Raw genomic sequence first — 18,410 nt, 5'->3', positions numbered from 1 at the left:
TTACTATAAGTAGGGGTGTTCATTATTCGGATATCACCGAAAAAAATCGACCGAAATAAAAAATCGATTTTTTGGATCGGTTTTGCTGTTCGGTTTTGGATATAAAATTTGAGTTTTTCGGTTTCCAGGTTCGATTTCGGTTTTTATTCATAAAAAAAACCGAAATAACTGAACCGGACGAAATATAGGTTATATTACAATTTAGTCCCTAAGTTATTAGGTTTTCCATGTTTCATATATATTATATTTTAGTCCCTATATGCACTTGGATAATTGATTTCCTTCTCTGAATCTCTCACGCATTGCTAATTCCCCCAACCCTAGCCTTACTCACTGACTCTACAAATCGCCGCCGTCCATAACTCCATCGTCCACAGAACTTCGAAGCTTGCATCACAAAATCTTCCGACCGCCAAAGCTTTCCTCCTCCTCCGACGCTGCTCTGTTCGTTGCTCGGCTGCTCGGTTAGTTGCTTAGTCGTAGTCTCTCTTCTGTTTGAAGCCGCAACTCACTCGGCTGTTTGAAGCTCTCGCTCTCACCATTACGCAAGCCCTCTGCTCATCTTTCTCTCAAAATTCTGAAATATACAGTGAGTTGCGGCTCTCGCTCTTTCTTAGTCTTGTAAATTGTAATCTTGAAGAATGCAAGGTCTCTTACTCAGTTCCTCAACCCCTCATTTTAATTTTTATGCATGAATACATATTATGCATATTGGGCTTATAATACTTATTGACACATATAATCTCGTTTGTTTAAATTATAAACCCCGATATTACCGCTTGGATTGATTACTGGAATGATCAGAAAAAGGTGTATATTTTCTTGAGCTATTCTAGTTTCAATTCGAATAAGGCACTGATGACCGTGGAGATTTATCTGTCTAATTTGTAAATAATTTTTGCTTCACAAAACTTACATGTAGCTTTGTAAATGAAATTCAAGAAACTAGGATTGAAAAAATAGATTCTTAAATGACCAAATTTGATTATTTGTTTCATTCTCTTGAATTTTTATTTTGTTATGTATTATTAATGATAAAACCGACCAAACCGAACCCTATAAACCCGAACCGAATCGAAGTGAAACTGTTTGCGTCGACCAATTCCTTAGTGTCGGCTCCGAGGATTACATTTTTTCATAAGCCGAAAACCGGAAAATCGAACCGAAATTGGACAAATTAAAACCTAACCGACCGACAAAGACCCCTAACTATAAGTCATTCAACATTTATAAAATAGAATAGATTTAACAAAATGCAATATAATAAAAGCATCAAAAATTATTTTAACCTCTTTACATTTCAAATAAAAAATTATTATTGTATTTTTTATATTAAATATAATTGTGCCCGCATGGGGGCGAGAGGCTTTGCCAAGTTTGTTTTTTTTTTTTGAAAGTTAGGCTTTATCAAGTTATAGTTATTATTATGGAATTTGATTAGTCTTAATTCACAGAATGGTAAAGATGAATATAAGAATTCCTTTGTATAGTTATTATTTATGTGAACAGGTTCACACAAAGATTTAAAGATAATTAAAGAAAAACAAAAGGAAAAATCCTAGGGTTCTCCGGTTCTATGATTATTATGCTTTTGTCACATCTTCATAAATGATTATTTATTTTTATTATAATATTATATTTATATGTATATAAATATATATATTAATTTTATTGAATTTATTTTTTTAAAAAAAAGTTTTTGAAGGTTTCTAAGTCATATATGGTAGTTTCTATTTTTGTTTTAATTGTCGATTTAGAAGGGTCTTAACCATATATTTTGTTCTTTTTATGTGTTAATGAATAAAGTTTATTACTGAAAAAAGTAGTTTTTGTTCGGAATATTGTTTTCGCAACTATGGTTGAAGTATGAATGCTACAGGGTTAGAAGGATTGGTGATTTCAAATTAAATGTCGTGTATAACCTGAATGCCTTTGGAGTATGTACAAACAATTGTAGTCTGAATATATGCTTCGTGCATGTAAGGATCCGATATTAGTTATCCAGTCATTTGGCTAGAATTGTGGTTAATTATATTAAAGTGCTAAATTAGAATAATTTTGAACCCAAATAAATAAAAGAGGTACATAAACATACAAGTACTTTTCTCTCTCCTCCATCCCGCGTCTTAGGATTGTCATATGTTAGTAATTTTCGAAAAATAACCAATACCTCCAATTGACTCAAATATTGTACCTACAACCAACAATAGATCATATATCAATATTAGAAACTCAAAGGAACTGTAATACCCAAATTTCGAAACCCTAAGATCTGAAATATACCTCACGGGTACGAAATAGAGTTCCAAACAACCTAAAAGACCCTGTCCTAGGATAAACGGAGGTCAGTGGTAGCGAGGGGCGTCGGCTGGACGGAGGGTGTTTTTTAGACGACAAAGTTTCTTCGAAAAATAGGTATCAAAGATTCAAAAGAAAGCTTGCGTCGTGGGCTTTCCGAATCTACGATTATTTCTGATATCCGGCCACCGATGGAGAAGTTATCGGCGGTCAAATGCGGTAGGAAAATTTGAATAAAATAAACGAAAGAGAAGGAAGAAGACGCCGCGTAAAAAATGGGGTGGAGGAGAGAGAAAAGTACTTGTATGTTTATGTACCTCTACACTATTTGGCTTAATTATTCTAATTTAGCATTTTAATATAACTAACCATAATTTTAGCCAAATAATGGATAATTAATATCGGGTTCTTAAATGCATGAAGCATATATTCAGACTACAATTGTCTCTACATACTCCAAAGGCATCCAGGTTAATTATCCAGTTATTTGGCTAGAATTATGGTTAATTATATTAACGTACTAAATTAGAATAATTAAGCCAAATAATAAAATTGTGTTATAAAAATATGCATTAATAAATATCGGAATATAGACGATATAAAATTACATATTTAAATTTGAGTAACACTCTTGTGAGACAGTCTCATCCGTGATACGGGTCAACCCTATCCATATTTATAATAATAAGTAATACTTTTGGCATAAAATGTAATATTTTTTAATGGATAACCCATATTAGAGATCCATCTCAAAAAATGACCCTTGAAACCGTTTCATAGGAATTTTTGTCTTTAAATTTTATGTTACACAGTAGTTGGAATAAAATTGTCCGGGTCAAATAAAAGAGTTGCATAAACCTACAAGTACCTTTCTCTCTCCTCCACCCATTTTCCCCTCTCTTTCGTTTCTTTTCCTCAAATTTTCCTACCGCCTTTGACCGCCGATAACTTCTTCATCGGTGGCCGGATTTCAAAAATAATCGTAGATTCGGAAAGCCCATGACGCAAGCTTTCTTTTGATACCTATTTTTCGAAGTTTCTTTGTCGTCTCAAAAACACCCTCCGTCCAGCCGTCGCCCAGTTGCTGACCCTCGCTACCGGCGACGTCCGTTCAGCCAAGGACAGGGTTTTTAGGAGGTTTGGAACTCTATTTCGTAGCCGTGGGTATATTTCAGATATTAGGGTTTCGAAATTTGGGTATTACGGTTCATTTGAGTTTCTAATATTGATATATGATTTATTGTTGGTTGTAGGTACAATATTTGAGCCAATTGGAGGTATTGGTTATTTTTCGGAAATTATTTAAGCAAAAATTAGAAATTTTATATTTATTAAATTGGGTATTTTCGAGATTTAGTGCTTAATAATTTATGTTTGGTTGTTTAGATGCTTTAGAAAATCTAAATACGAACCTGTGGAATTTTGTAGAATTTTCAGAAAATTCAGAATGGTGTGAATTTGGTTTTCGAACTTCTAAGGCGGTGGAAAATCTCATATTCGAAAGTGTTATGCCTTAGGATTGTCATATGTTAGCCTCGAAAGTTATTTTGGAATTATACCCTAAATCGTTGAATTATTGAAGTTTTATAGAAATTGATTTTGAAATAAATGTTTGCCACAGATTCGGAGTTGTCGGGAAGTTCTTGAGAATTGTGGTAAATTTAAGTTTTCGGTGAGGTACGCTCAAACATGTATCTGACGATGTTTATGACGCCATGTAATTGTATTAAGTGGTTTGTTATTTGCTATTATGTGCCTTGGACTTTTATGTGCATTCATGCATAATTCTGAGATTATGTGTGAGTTGAGTAATTATCCCTAGTTCCTCTTTGGGCAATTTGCTCAAAAATCCCCAAATGCAAACATGTTTTGCTTTGGGGTCCCTAGTCATAAAATGTGGTACAAAACAATATAAGATGTGGTACAAAACCATACAAGATCTGGTACAAATTAACAAAAATTGTGGTACAAAAAAATGGCTAGAGAGTGCAGAGCAAAACATGTTTGCATTGAGGATTTTTGAGCAATTTGCACTTCCTCTTTTTAAATAAATAATATAGTTTATTCTAAAATAAATTGAAAAGGGATATTCGTCAACCAGACACATTAATCTAATGGCGTAGCATGTTGAGCCTTGACTCCTTTGACGGCTGTTCTTGTTGACCTCTTGAGATATATGGAGTCATCAAGAGGGATGAGTGGGATAGGATTTGTTGCTATTTGTTAGTACTCAATTTGGTATCCGTTACTTATTGCTACCATTCACGCATTGCATTTCCTTGGTATTATTAATGTCATTTATTGCGTCGTAATTTACTGGTCTGTTGTACTGGGATCCCCTGTTTTCTTTTATGTTGTTGCTGTTTTTGATGCCATAGCAAGATTTCCAGGGAATCCTGACGTGTTTGTTGGAGCGTCAGGAAGCGGTGCCCAGTGAGGCTAGTAGTTGTGGCGTTCTCAGATATTTATATGTATTGTGTTGTCCAGTTTGGATTTCTGCCTGGGTGATGCCCCGAGTAGTTGTATTATACACTTTGTTGTTGGTTTGAATTTGATTATGGAGTGATCGAGCCTTGTCGGCTTTGCATGTGTTTTAGTCCTGGCCAGTGCGGCTGTAGGGTTTTTGTTTGTTGAATGTGATTCTATTTTTGAGTATTAAAAGGTGGTTGTGTTGGATTTTTCGGGATGCCCTATTTACGGGGAGGTCGTGCCGAAATTTCTGTAGGCCCAAAATGGAAAATTTTTAATCGTTTTCGCCGTTTACATTAAATAATTCTGGTTGTTTGGTCATTAAACATTAATCAAGAGTATGGGCCCTCACATAGTCACAATGCATTTGCTCTGAAACCTTTGTTTTGGGTTCTGATTTTTGGGTGGGATCTTAATGTTCTTCAATAGATGTATAAAAAATTCAGTGGAGCGAATTGGGGCTACAAATGCATGTTCATTTTTTGCTACATTGATGCTTTTAAACTTACAAAAATTTTATGTCTTATGAACCCAATTTACCTGACAAAATCTTAGAGTTGCTCCATTTGTTTGCTAAATTCGATGCACTAACAAAGTTTTCAGTAAAAATTACTTTTTTCTTTTTTGTTTCCAGATTAAATGGAGCTTGGTTCATTACAAGATAATTCACAAGCGACATTTTCATTGACTGATGAGGATCATACTCTAGCCAATTCTCTGCGATTTAGTCTGAATCAAGAGTGAGTTTTACCTGCAGTTGGTTTATACAATGAAACTATAGTTTACCCCAACATCATATGTTGGCAAGAGCATATACATTCCAGCAAAAATTCTAATAACCAACCCTGTTGTTTAACAGCTGGTTTGCTCCAATGTATTTAGTGTTTATAATCATTATTTTTAAAAATTAGATTAGATGTTAAATGGTATAATGATATCTTGCAGCCCGAGAGTTTCATTTTGTGGTTATAGCATTCCACACCCTTCTGATGCTCGTGTGAACATTAGAGTGCAAACTACCGGTAAAGTTACTAAACCCTTTATTTGCAATGAGAAACTGTCAATGCCAGTACTAAACTTTGAACAACGCCCGCAATTTGTTATATAGTCATGAAACACACCCCAAAGTTTCACACTTGGTGTTCCTTCAATGGTGTGATATATTGTTTGATCATTAATCATTGTGTTCTGTTTGCAGGTGATTCGGCGCGAGAGGTACTCAAGGATTCTTGTCAGGAACTGATGCTAATGTGCGAACATGTTAGAAGCACTTTTGATCAGGCTATTTTGGAGTTCAAGAGTAACGAAGGTCTTAGATCCATGAAAATCGAAAAGTAAGTGGTCTATTATACCTTATTTCTCGTAGATGTAGTGACAATGTATCAACTCTGGTTTCCAATATTATGATACTATAAAGTTGAAATCGAGTGTTTACTCTGTATTCCAAAAATGCAACTTCTACTAACGTGTATACATTGATATGTGCCACGCCAAAATTATGTAATTGGATTAAAAGAGCTGGGACTGAAGGTTTGTTAGAGAATCAAGCCACCCATGATTATTATAAAGCTTTAGTTACACTATTGATATGTGCCACGCCAAAATTATGTAATTGGATTAAAAGAGCTGGGACTGAAGGTTTGTTAGAGAATCAAGCCACCCATGATTATTATAAAGCTTTAGTTACACTTGCTAAAACCCTACAACATTGTAACACTCCGAAATTTAAGTGACCGACCAGCCTGCATTAATTTCATTTAAATGATTTTTAAAAGTTTAAATTTTATGTGTTAGACTTAATTATTTTATTTCTAACGTTTACTGTTATTTGAGATTTTAAATTTTAAAGAAAGATTTTGGGATGCATTCTGGTGACGAGATACTTGGACACGATAAAAGATGTAAAATATATTTCATTTAGTTTTATGGACTTTTGGGTTAATTAGTGAGATATATTTAAATTTATAATATTAGGGAGTGGACCGGACCCTTAGGGTTATTAGAATTAGATATAGAATAGATTAATTATATTTTGGGCCAGGCTTGGAAGTAACTCAAACAAAAGAAAAGAAAAAGAGAAGAAAGCGTATAAAAAAAGAGAAAGAAACGAAAAAAAACGAGAGAGGGCAGACATGAGGAAGAGGAGAGGTAGGCGGCTAGGGATCTGTATCTTGGGTTCTTCTTGATGTCCGATCAGTTTCGATCGTGTTCCGGGTACGGTCCGATCGCAGAATCATCTCTGAATCGTCTCTTCTACGGTTTAAGGCAAGTATAATCCATTCTTTTGACACATCGATGAAGCCATATAGTTTTTAAAAGTGATTTGATGTAGATTTATTGATCCATAAACAGCTTGATGGTATGTATATGCGAGTACGAAAGATTTAATGCATGTGTTTGAAGGTGAAACAGTGTGTGTATACTGTATACATGTGTACTGCCCGTATACGGGTACTGTACACGTATACAGTATGTATACATGAACAATACACGTGTACTGTGTGTATAAGTGTGTGCGAATGGGGGGTGTGTGATTATGGGTGTGTGCTCGTGTGTGTGTGTTCTGCTCGTGTGTGTGTTTTAGGAGTATTAGCGTGTGTATATGCATGCTGGTACGTGTATTTTGGTGCTGGTATGTGTGTATACATGTGGGTGTGTGTGTGTCGGATGTGTGTGTTGCGTGTGTTTGTGTGTGTGAGTTTGTGTGTGTTTGGGTGTATTGTTTGTGCTGTCCAGCGTGTGTTAGTGTGTTTGGGGTGTTTTGGTGTGTTTTGTTGACGGTTGAGGAAAGAAGAGGTGTGAAAAATATTTTTATGGCTTGTGGTGAAGTTACGAATAAAGAAGACGGAGTGTCGATGTAAGCCTTCGGGTCATGATGCCCCTTCACTAAAGAAGACGAAGTGTGGATGTAGGCCCTCAGGTCATGATGACCCTTCAAACCTGGAATTCCTTGTATATGTTTGATCAAGCGACCATTATAAAAGAGGAAAGTTTTGGATCCACATGTCGAAAGAAAAGAAAATGTTTTGAGGTGTTATTGTTTTGTGGTTTATGTTGAGGTGTAAAGAAAAGGTATGAGGTGTTATGTTTGAAGTGTGAAGAGTAAATGTTTAAATTTTAAAAAAAAGTGGAGGTTTGTGTGCTTGTGTGTGTGATTAAAGGTTTAAAAGCAAAAGAAAGTTTTAAAGTTTATATTTATGTATTTGTTATTTTCGGTAATATTTGTTGGGCCTTTAGGCTCACTAAACTTCATCGGTGCAGGTGAGGATGATTGATGTGGTGTAGTCTGGCGAGAGTGGTGGTCGTGAACAGGCGCCTATCCAAAACCATGATGTTTCCGCGATTTTAGAAAATATTATTTATGAATTTTTATTTATGTTGGTAGTTGAATATTTTAAAAGTTTTTGAGATGCCAGAATTTTTTTGAATGTTAGTTTTGCTAAATTTTATTTTAGTTTATGCACGGTTGGAAGTTATGAGATTTCTATTAAATATCTGCATTTTACATTATTTTAGATTTAGATTATATTATTTTAAATGATAAGAAAATAGAGGACGTTACAACTTGGCATCAGAGCATGGTCTCGGGGAAAAGCGCCACTTTTCTCATGCAGATCTCGTTCAGTTACTGCAAAGTTTATAAGTTTTAAGTCAAGTTTATGTTTTGAGGTTATGAAGTTTGTATATGGTTTCCAATGTTAATTTTTTAAAATTTTATAGATGTAATTGTTGAGCTTGTTTTGCAAGTTGAAAAATATTTGTTTTCATGATTTTGCAAGTTGAAAAATATTTGTTAAAAATTGTAGGATTAAGTGATTTGTCTGTTACTAAAAGCTATAGTTGATGGTAAGTGTGTAACTCAAATTTTTTAAATCGTATAGCGGTACAAACAAACACATGTTTCAATTGTTCAATCAAAGAGAAGGACAATTATTGGACTCAAACAATCATTTTATTCATAATTGTGCTTTCAATCAATGTGACTCGAAACCATGAACTTGATTCTGATATTAATTGTATTACCAAATGCTTTTCGCTTTAACAAAATTTATAGTTGATGGTAACAGTATGACTCAAATATTTTAAACAATACAAAATCTCAAATGTCATGAATAATTTATGTTAAATGATAATTTTACTTATATTGATTTTAAAGTAAAAAATAGTAATTTATTTTAGAGAAATGATTTTTTGATTAATTAATTTGTTCAAATTTGAGTTTTAGTCCATTGAGTTGTCAAATTTGGTTTTGGCACACTAATATTTAATTTTTGACTATTGTTAGTTCAATTGTTGACGTGATATTTGATAATTCAATAATTTTCGATCTCAACATTTTGTGTCATGTCAGTATTTTTTTTTATTTATTACAAATCAATATTTTTCAGTGTTACGTTACCAATTCAGCCAATAATCATAAGACAATTATTGTAGTTTGACTTGCTTTGATTCTTAATTATCTTGGTCATACATAATAATATATTCAAACTTTTTTTACGTATAATTTTTCAATTTATTGAATAAATTTGTTTGTTTGTTTTGGATGATCAAATTTAAATATACATTAGATAATTATTGAGTATAAAAAATAATCAATATCCGAACAAAAAATATTGAAATGAAAAATAATATTTTTATAATATAAACTCTGTGTTATAGAATATACAAATATATACTAAGAATATTTAATTCAATTATACAAATAATTATTTAATTATATATATATATAGAAATTTTCAGCTGCCCAACCAATGATGCTCAACTCGTCCCCGACAACTAAAACCCGGTAGTGGTTTTAGTGATATAATTTTTTTTTAAAAAAAACAACTAAAACCCGGTAGTGGGTTTTAATGGTCGGGGACGAGTTGGGAAGGAATGGTTGGGCAGCTGAAAATTACTCTATATATATATATATATATATATTTATATATACATATTTGTTTCATAAGTTCATCAAACTCTTGTTTTAAAAAATAATACATTTTAATATGTGATAAATATCTTTTTTCAGAAATCAAATTTATATAATGTGCAACAGTCAATCCAAAATTTTCTTTATACTTTTATTTGTTCAAATCTTGTAATATTTTGTTCAAAAAACTCTTAGAGTATTAGCTTTAGTGGAACTTGTGACATTATTTTAAATTATATTTTTTTCTTTCTATTCGAGATTATAAGTATAAAAATAAATTATTTTTTTCTATTGTAATCGCTAATAACATAATTTCTAGTCTAGATATATTATATTAATATTTCTCGAATCTCTAATCAAATATATGGAGAGAATAATTCTATGTCATCTAATCTCATTACCTCTAGTTTTTCAACCATTATTGTATACGACAATGTCTTAATAAGACATTAATATGTTTTCTGCTTTATTTATATATGGGGTGTAATAGTTAATTTATAATTTCTAAGAATAGTATGTTAAATATATTATTTGAAAAAAAAAATGAGCAGATAAAAAAATGTGAAGAAAAATATTTTATTTAGAGGATGAAAAATCATATTTTAAACAAATTAATTTTTTTTTATAATCAATCATTTCAAGGATTTAAGTAACTTATATATAAGAATAATTTATCTGACATAATAATCGATTTGATTGTAGTGTATTTCTATTTTTTGTCACGCAAAATTTTACAATTTCATAAGTATTAACATTAATTGATTATATTAGCCAAGTATTATACTATAGTACAAACGTCAACATCAAACTTAGTTATTATCATACTCTCTATATCTCACTTATTTAAACTACATTTATTTATTTATTATCTTTCTCAATTATGTAATATAGTTTTCTTATTAAATATCATTTGTACTACTCTTTTACCAATTTATCCCTATTAAATTCATAAAATGTATAATTATTTTATTTTATTAAAATTTCACTAAACAAGGAAATGAGAAATTTATTTATTCAAACACTTTCTTAATATATATATATATATATATATATATATATATATATGTGTGTGTGTGTGTGTGTGTGTGAAAATACACACAAGCCTAAATTAATAGGACGAAATGAGTATATTTTTTTTACCTTGGACAAAAAATATTGATGTTGTTGATTACATTTGTAGTCCCTAAAATTTCAAATATATTTGATAAGTGTATTTTATACACTTAATTTATATATGCTTTTAATTGTTAATTGCTTATTTCGAGCAGATTTATGTGGGTATGTTGTTGTTTTTGTGTTTGTAGGAAATTATGGAATTTATGTGGAAAAGGAGGAAAAATGAGAAAAATGAGATTGGAGAGAAAAGAATTAAAAGAATTGAGAAAGAAAAGAAGAAGAAAGAAAGAAAGAAAGAAACGATCAGACAATAAAGAAAGGAACAGTGATGAGCTTCTATTGGGCCAAAAAGATTAGCGCTTCCCATTAGCGCTCAAAGAAGAGCTATCGCTCAAGACACACATGAAGGTGAGAAACTTGAGATCAGAGGGTTATACGCGGGCGTGTGGACTGACGAGCGGGCGCTTGTCGCGAATTTCTGAACTTGGAAATATTTTATCGGAAGGAAACTTCTATATTTTGTGGGCTTGTGAGTGGGCTGTGGGAGACGATATAAAAGGCAATTTTTCATCAGACGCCACAACAATCGCCACAACAATTACAAGAGAAAATCAGAGATTGATCGAGAGATTTTGAAGGAATTTCTGGAGCTTAATTGAAGAACAAAGACGGAGTTTGATAGACCGGACACGGCGTCGACGACGGATTTGTTTCTTTTATCTTTTATTTAATTCTGAATATGTTTGAATTTATGGATTATTGTTTTATTCAGAATTTTATTATGAACTAATTTTTTAGAGTCTAGAGGTCGGATGGAACCTGGTGTAGACGCTTTCATGAATTTTTGATTTTATTGAATTGAGTTTCTTCTAGATTAATTGTTTTTTCTAGAATTGATTGCCTTTTCAATTATCTGATCAATAATTGATTTGTAATATTTATTTGAAATCTGGCACTCGGGAGAGGAGATTTTGAATAGGACCATTGGAAAATACACTGTTAATTGTTTATCTGATTCGGGAGAGCTTATAACTTTAACAGAGCTTTTTTAAAGAGAACATAGTTTTGAATTGATCACTACAAGTAGATTCTTAATAGGGATATTGGAATTGAATTGTAGTTGATATATTTTATTCGGCACTCGGGAGAGGGAATAATACACGTAAGTGTTCTTGGCTATTAATTCTTTGGAATTCATGAAGATTAATTAATTAGGATTGATTGTTGTTGAAACCAGGTGAAATCTATACCTCTAGACCATTTTCTCTGATTGATTATTCCTGAAAGTTGTTTGCGTGCTATCTAAAATCAACTGCTTATTTATTTTAATTGCAAAATTCTTGATTATTGATTTTCTAGATAAAGTTTGGACTATTCTAATTACAAGCACTATTATTTTCATTTTACTCCCTGAGGGATCGATACTTGATTTTATCACTATATTTAAACTTGACACTCGTACGCTTGCGAGGAATTTTCACAACAAGTTTTTGGCGCCGTTGCCGGGGAGTAAATTTGATTAATTTTTAGTCTTGTTACCAATTAGTCTAGATTTTAATTTAGAGTTTTTTATTTTAATTTTAAGTTGCTAATTAATTTCTTCTTATTTTTAATTGCAGTCTATGCGACGATCTCAAAGTTCTAATTCTCTACTTTTTGATCCGGAGATCGAGCGCACTGCACGTGCTTTGCGAAGAGAGAGAAGAGAAGAACTTGAAAGAATGGCTGAACAAGAAGAAAACCAAGCTCCCCTAGTGACTATTAAAGATCACTTCAGACCGACGATCCAGGCTCACTATTCTGGAATCGCTCGAGGAACTATCAATGCAAACAATTTTGAGCTGAAGACTGCATTGATCAACATGGTTCAACAAAACCAATTTAATGGGAGCGCCACTGCTGATCCTTATCTACACCTACGCACCTTTTTGGAGATAACCGATACGGTAAAAATTAATGGTGTGTCTGAGGATACTATACGCTTACGCTTGTTTCCGTTTTCTCTCAGGGATCATGCCAGAATTTGGTTGCAATCACTGCTGCTTGGAAGCATCACTACTTGGGAGGTGATGGCAGAAAAATTTCTTGCAAAATATTTTCCTCCTGCCAAAACCACTCAACTGAAGATTGAGATCAGTACTTTCAGGCAGATGGACTCTGAACAGCTTTACGAGGCATGGGAAAGGTATAAAGAATTATTAAGACGTTGTCCTAACCATAATTTTGAAGATTGGGAACAGATTGAGTGGTTTTACAACGGACTGAATGCGCCTACGAGAATGAATGTGGACTCAGCGGCTGGAGGTACTATATTTGCGAAGGATCATGTTCAGGCTTATGATATGTTGGAGGAGATGACGGTCAATAGTTTCCAATGGCCATCTGAGCGTATAGGAGTAAAGAAGCTGGCTGGAGTGTATGCAGTGGATCCTCTCACGTCCATCACTGCTCAATTATCTGCACTGACTACACAGGTAGCTTCTTTGAATAAAATTAATGTTGCAGATTCAACTGGAGTTGAAGGATCATCGGCTATAGAGCAAGTCAATTATATAAATCCAAATGGCTACAGAGGATATGGAGCGTACAGAGGTAATCCTATTTCCAATTCTTTTCACCCTAATTTTCGAAATCATGAAGATTTTTCTTATGCTAACAATACTAATAAGGGTGAGAGTAAGCAGTCGTTTGAGGATGTGGTTAGTACTTTTGTGCAGGAATCAGGTAAGAGGATGGAAAGAACTGAGTCTCGACTTGACAGTTTGGAGACGCACATGACCAACATGGGTGCTGTGTTGCAATCCATGGAAACCAGCATAGGGCAGTTGGCGAACGCACTGAAGGACAACAACCGCGGCCAGTTCCCTAGCAATACTGAGGTAAATCCCAAGGAGCAGTGCAATTCCATAGAGTTGAGAAGTGGAAAAGAAGTTGGAATTCAAGAACCTGATGTTGAAGAGAAGAAATTTGAGGAAAAAGTTGAGGAGAAGGAGCCAAAACCGATGTATAAGCCTCCACTTCCCTACCCGCAGAGGTTCAAAAAGAAAGCATTGGACGAGCAGTTCTCCAAATTCTTGGAGATTTTCAAGAAAATTCACATCAACATCCCCTTTGCTGAAACTTTGGAGCAAATGCCAAATTATGCAAAGTTCATCAAGGAGATGATGTCCAAAATGAAAAAGCTGCTAGAGAACGAGGTGGTCAATCTGACGGAAGAGTGCAGTGCGGTGCTACAAAAGAAGATGCCACAGAAACTTAAGGATCCAGGGAGTTTTACTATTCCTTGTTCTATTGGTGGTTCTCATTTTAATAATGCACTTTGTGATTTAGGGGCCAGTATTAATTTAATGCCATTATCTATGTACAGGGCCTTGGAGTTGGGAGACATGAAATCGACTAAGATTTCATTGCAATTGGCGGATCGGAGCATTAAATATCCACGAGGAATTGTTGAAGATGTTCTAGTCAAGGTGGATAAATTCATCTTCCCAGCGGATTTTGTGGTATTGGATATAGAAGCAGATCATGGTGCTCCACTCATTTTTGGGAGACCATTCTTGGCCACGGCGAATGCAAAAATTGAAGTGATGAAAGGGGAGTTGTCAATGGGTGTGGAGTGCGAACGAGTAATCTTCAACTTATTTACGAAAGCACCTAATCCATCCATCGAACAATTATGCTTAATTGAACCGGTTATGAAGTTGGAGGGTTGTTCAAAAGCCGACATTGCGGTTGATTCATCGAATGAGAGAGCGCCAAAACCACCAAAGAAGGCCACGAAAAAAGCAAAATTTAAAAGGCGGTTCGTGGAATTTATTTGGCGCGTGAAAGAGAAAGGGAAGACTTAATACTTTGAGAGTCGGGCTGACGACTCTAAACCAAGCGCTTTTTGGGAGGCAACCCAAAATTTTTGCTTTATTTTTTATTTATTTTAATTTTTTTTATTTAAATTTCTGCTTTAATTTTTTTATTTTATTTTTATTTTTGCTCATTAGTTAATTTTATGATTTTTGAATTATTGTTTGATTTTTGAATTATTGTTGATAATTTTGGAGGCCTAATTTTAAAATTGTTGAATTATTTTTCAGGATTTTGGTCTTCTTGCAGCGCATTATGGGCGCTCGCCCAAGATTGGAGGCGTCCGCTCAAGATTTGGGAGTTGAAATCAGAGGCTTATGCGCGCCCGCCTCCACTCTACGCACTGAAGCTACACGAACATCGCTACGCCTTGCGCCATCGCACTACCCATTAGCGCCTCACTTAGCGCTAACGCGCTCCAAGCTCACCAACAGCGCTATCTTAAGCGCTAACGCGCTCCTTCACCCTCCCATCAAGCGCTAACGCGCTCCTATAGCACCATCATCAAGCGCTATCGCGCTACTTCACTAGCGCAACATCAAGCGCTAACGCACGACTGAACAGCGCTATCGCGCACGCATTACTTCAGGAGTTTAAAAGTTCCAGAGTCTTCCTCCCAGACTTAAATCACGATCACTGGTTCCAGTCCATATTTAAATCTCACGCAAGGGCATGATCATCGTAAATCTTCTACTCAACAAAATATCATCAGCTCAAGGATTGTGATCTTAATTACAAGGCAGAGATTCTCAAAATTGATCTTGCTCCCATCTCAGCTTGTCGAGAAAGGGGAAATTGAAGAATTTGGAAAATGTATTCGTGAACGGTACAAAAGCTGAAATTTTATCTCTTACATTTGATTTTTGATAAATGTTGTGATTTGAGGCTATTGAGTTATCTGAGTTTTGTCTGAGTTGTGGATTGGAGTACGTTTGCGGCAGGGAAATTCTATATAATTGTATTAGTGCCTACCAAGTGTTTGTTGAATTGCTTGGGTTATATTTGAACGTTGGTTGCTGGAATTGTTGGGAGTTCATTGCATTGTTTGAGGCATTTGATTTGAATTGAGTTGAATTATTGAGTTACAATGCCACCGAAAACCAAAGGAAAAGGAGCAATTTCTTCGTCCTCTGCTGCTTCATATGATAGACACAGATTTTGGAATGCCACAGCAGAGGAGTATTGTTTTGATGTCATGGAGCGAGGGATGCACAAAGAAAGAGGAATGAGTTTGAGAGAGTATAGTGCACCGGCGTTAATTGAAGCAAAGAGAAGAGGTTGGGAGACATTTGTGAGGAGTCCACCAGATGCTGTTATATCATTGATTCATGAGTTTTATGCAAATTTGATGGTCAAAGACGTGAATCTGAAAGTTCGAGTTCGTGGGAAATTGGTGCCTTTTGATAAGAGTACAATTAACAGCCTTTATGAAATGCCAGATTTGGACATTGCAGATGATGAGTATGCAGTATTCAAGAATCAGTCATATCCAGATAACATTGTACTTCAGACCTTGTGTGAGGATGGGGCGGAATGGAAGAAGAATGCGAAGGATGAAGTTGTTACATTTCCATCCATATTTCTTCGACGAGAAGCGAATAATTGGCATGAGTTTGTGGCTGCCAGGATGTTGCCATCTGGGCATACATCCGATGTGACTAAGGTTAGAGCTGGACTGGTGTACTGCATTGTGACAGGGAAATCCGTTGATGCTGGGAGAGTAATTCAGGAGTCTATTATTGCTGCAGTTAGGGGTTCCTCGACTATCAGTTTACCCCACTCGTCCTTGATTACTCAACTTTGCCGGTTAGCTGGTGTTGTGTGGGATGATACAGAGCAGATTCTTCCAATTCGAGGTCCTATAAGAATTACTGGTGCATTGAGACGGGACAGAAAGCAGCCAGTACTTCTGAACAGGCAGCTGAACCACCGCAACCCTCGGAGCCACTACCACACTTTGAGCCAGCACCTTCCCATTTGGAAGGACTTATGTCACTACCGACACATCCGGCCCCTGAGTATTCTACTCGTGATGATTCTACGGCCGTGCTTTCTCAGATGAAGAAGCAGTGGAGGATGATGCGAGCACATATGACATATATGCATGACTTCACTGCCGCTCTTGCCCAGAATTATCCACCCACTGTTGTGCCTTATCCAGCTCCTCCGCAGTGGTCTTCTGATGATACTGCTGCTGCTGCACCTTCGTTCCATGGAGATGATGATGATGACGCCGAGTCCTGATGCTCGGTGTCGAAGGTATGAGTCCCTTGTTCTTTTTATTGTTTTTAATCATTAGGGACAATGATTACATTAAGTTTGGGGGGAGAATTAGTTTTTGAGTGATTTAGTTGTTTGATTGATATTTGAGTAGTTGAATTTTATTGTGTGCTTTATAGATAAAATTTTTAATTGTTGTTTTTGTTGAGTTGAGTTGAATTGAGTTGAGAAAGACATGGATGCATGGCTGATGAAAATATTTTTGTGCTATCACTGAAATAATCCATGATTGTCTACCTATCTGACAAATATTTTTGAAAAAATGGAACCAATTAGATGAACAATTTCCTATATACTCTGTGATTAATGCTTGAATCTGATTTTTGAGACATACAGACATAGATATGATTGAGGCATTGTTTGAAATTTTTGGGCCTAATTTTCATTGAATTTATCCTTAGTTGCCCATTTGAGCTACACGTATATTAGTACATTGAGGTACGAGAAATCTGAAATTTGTTGAAAATCATCTTTAACTGCTGATGATTATTCTTTTTCTGCACTGATTGAATTTGTATGATTTAATTGTGGATTGAGACTTGTCTAGAACTAGTTCGGACACTCTTCGAGGCGAAATACGGGCAAAACTGAGATTAGGAATGATTTAGGCGATTTTTTTGAATTCGTTTGAGCCTTTCAAGCTACCTATTACTATTTTATTCCTAGTACCTTGTTTGAGCTTTATTTGAAAATCGAATGGCATGCGTGTAAACGTGTGATTATACCCCCATTCGTCATTATTTCAAGGTCTTACATTGACTACCTCATTAGCCTAAACACTATTTCCTACCTTTAAGGGAGTAATTTGAATGCTAAAATGTTGTATGCTCCTAGCTTTATTTGTGAAAAAAGGATTGGTGTGGTGGATGAATTGAAAAGATGAAAAAAAAAGTAGTAGAAAAAAAGAGTTGAAAAATGTGGTAGAGAGTTGAAAAAGTTCTGAAAAGAAGAGTTGTGAAAAAGTTGAGAAATGAAGTGAATTGAAAGAATGTGAAATTGTGAATGAAAAAGGAGTCGTAATTGAGTTTGATAATATGAATTACTCCTTATTTTGAATTCTTATCCTTCATTTGTAGCCATGAGCCAGGCCTTACATTATAAGCTGAATAAGTCCTATTGACCGAGTCTCAGTTGCCCAATATACTAGTGGAGAAGAGTTGCGAGAATCTAGCATATGGACTGTTGATTGATGCTTTTAATGATTATGAATTTTGATCTAAACACGTACACGTTTATTCTTTGCATTTACCTAATTGTGAGTGTTTTGGATTAATATCCTATATTTGATCCTATGCTATCCTTGAAAAGTCCTCATGATCTATGAATGTTTGAATTGAATTTGGAAAATGGTGTTTTGAACTTGAGTTGCGGAGATTGTGAGTTTATGCAGTTATTTTGTTATGATTGAAACTTTCGAGTGTTAGTAGGTTGGATGAAATTGGATTTGATATTTTTGAAATCATTGTTGAGGTCATTG

General features: G+C 34.7%; 1 protein-coding gene across 6 annotated transcripts; it reads left to right on the top strand.

Moving 5' to 3' along the window:
- Nucleotides 1-287: 287 nt before the first annotated feature.
- LOC140880597 (uncharacterized) lies at nucleotides 288-8,261 on the top strand. 6 transcript variants are annotated; one of them, XM_073285171.1, is made up of 7 exons: nucleotides 288-464; nucleotides 591-648; nucleotides 3,920-3,975; nucleotides 5,402-5,507; nucleotides 5,713-5,789; nucleotides 5,966-6,101; nucleotides 8,029-8,261. In XM_073285171.1, exons 4-7 carry the CDS (start codon nucleotides 5,407-5,409, stop codon nucleotides 8,030-8,032), a joined length of 318 nt encoding a protein of 105 aa, XP_073141272.1. In that variant the 5' UTR covers nucleotides 288-464; nucleotides 591-648; nucleotides 3,920-3,975; nucleotides 5,402-5,406; the 3' UTR covers nucleotides 8,033-8,261. The 6 variants fall into 6 exon arrangements, with proteins under 6 accessions (XP_073141272.1, XP_073141271.1, XP_073141269.1 ...); XM_073285170.1 differs by lacking the exon at nucleotides 591-648; XM_073285168.1 differs by lacking the exon at nucleotides 591-648 and having other exon boundaries at nucleotides 288-589.
- The last annotated feature ends 10,149 nt before the right edge of the window (nucleotides 8,262-18,410 follow it).

This window comes from Henckelia pumila, chromosome 2 (assembly GCF_033568475.1).
Source record: "Henckelia pumila isolate YLH828 chromosome 2, ASM3356847v2, whole genome shotgun sequence".
NCBI classification, from domain to species: Eukaryota; Viridiplantae; Streptophyta; class Magnoliopsida; order Lamiales; family Gesneriaceae; genus Henckelia; species Henckelia pumila.
This window is presented reverse-complemented; position numbering and strand designations above follow the sequence as displayed.

Coding starts and splice junctions, on each gene's coding strand:
- LOC140880597 (XM_073285173.1), top strand. CDS start 5,407: ATGGAGCTTGGTTCATTACAAGATAATTCACAAGCGACATTTTCATTG. Junction 5,508..5,712: donor CGATTTAGTCTGAATCAAGA/GTGAGTTTTACC, acceptor GATATCTTGCAG/CCCGAGAGTTTCATTTTGTG. Junction 5,790..5,965: donor CATTAGAGTGCAAACTACCG/GTAAAGTTACTA, acceptor TTCTGTTTGCAG/GTGATTCGGCGCGAGAGGTA.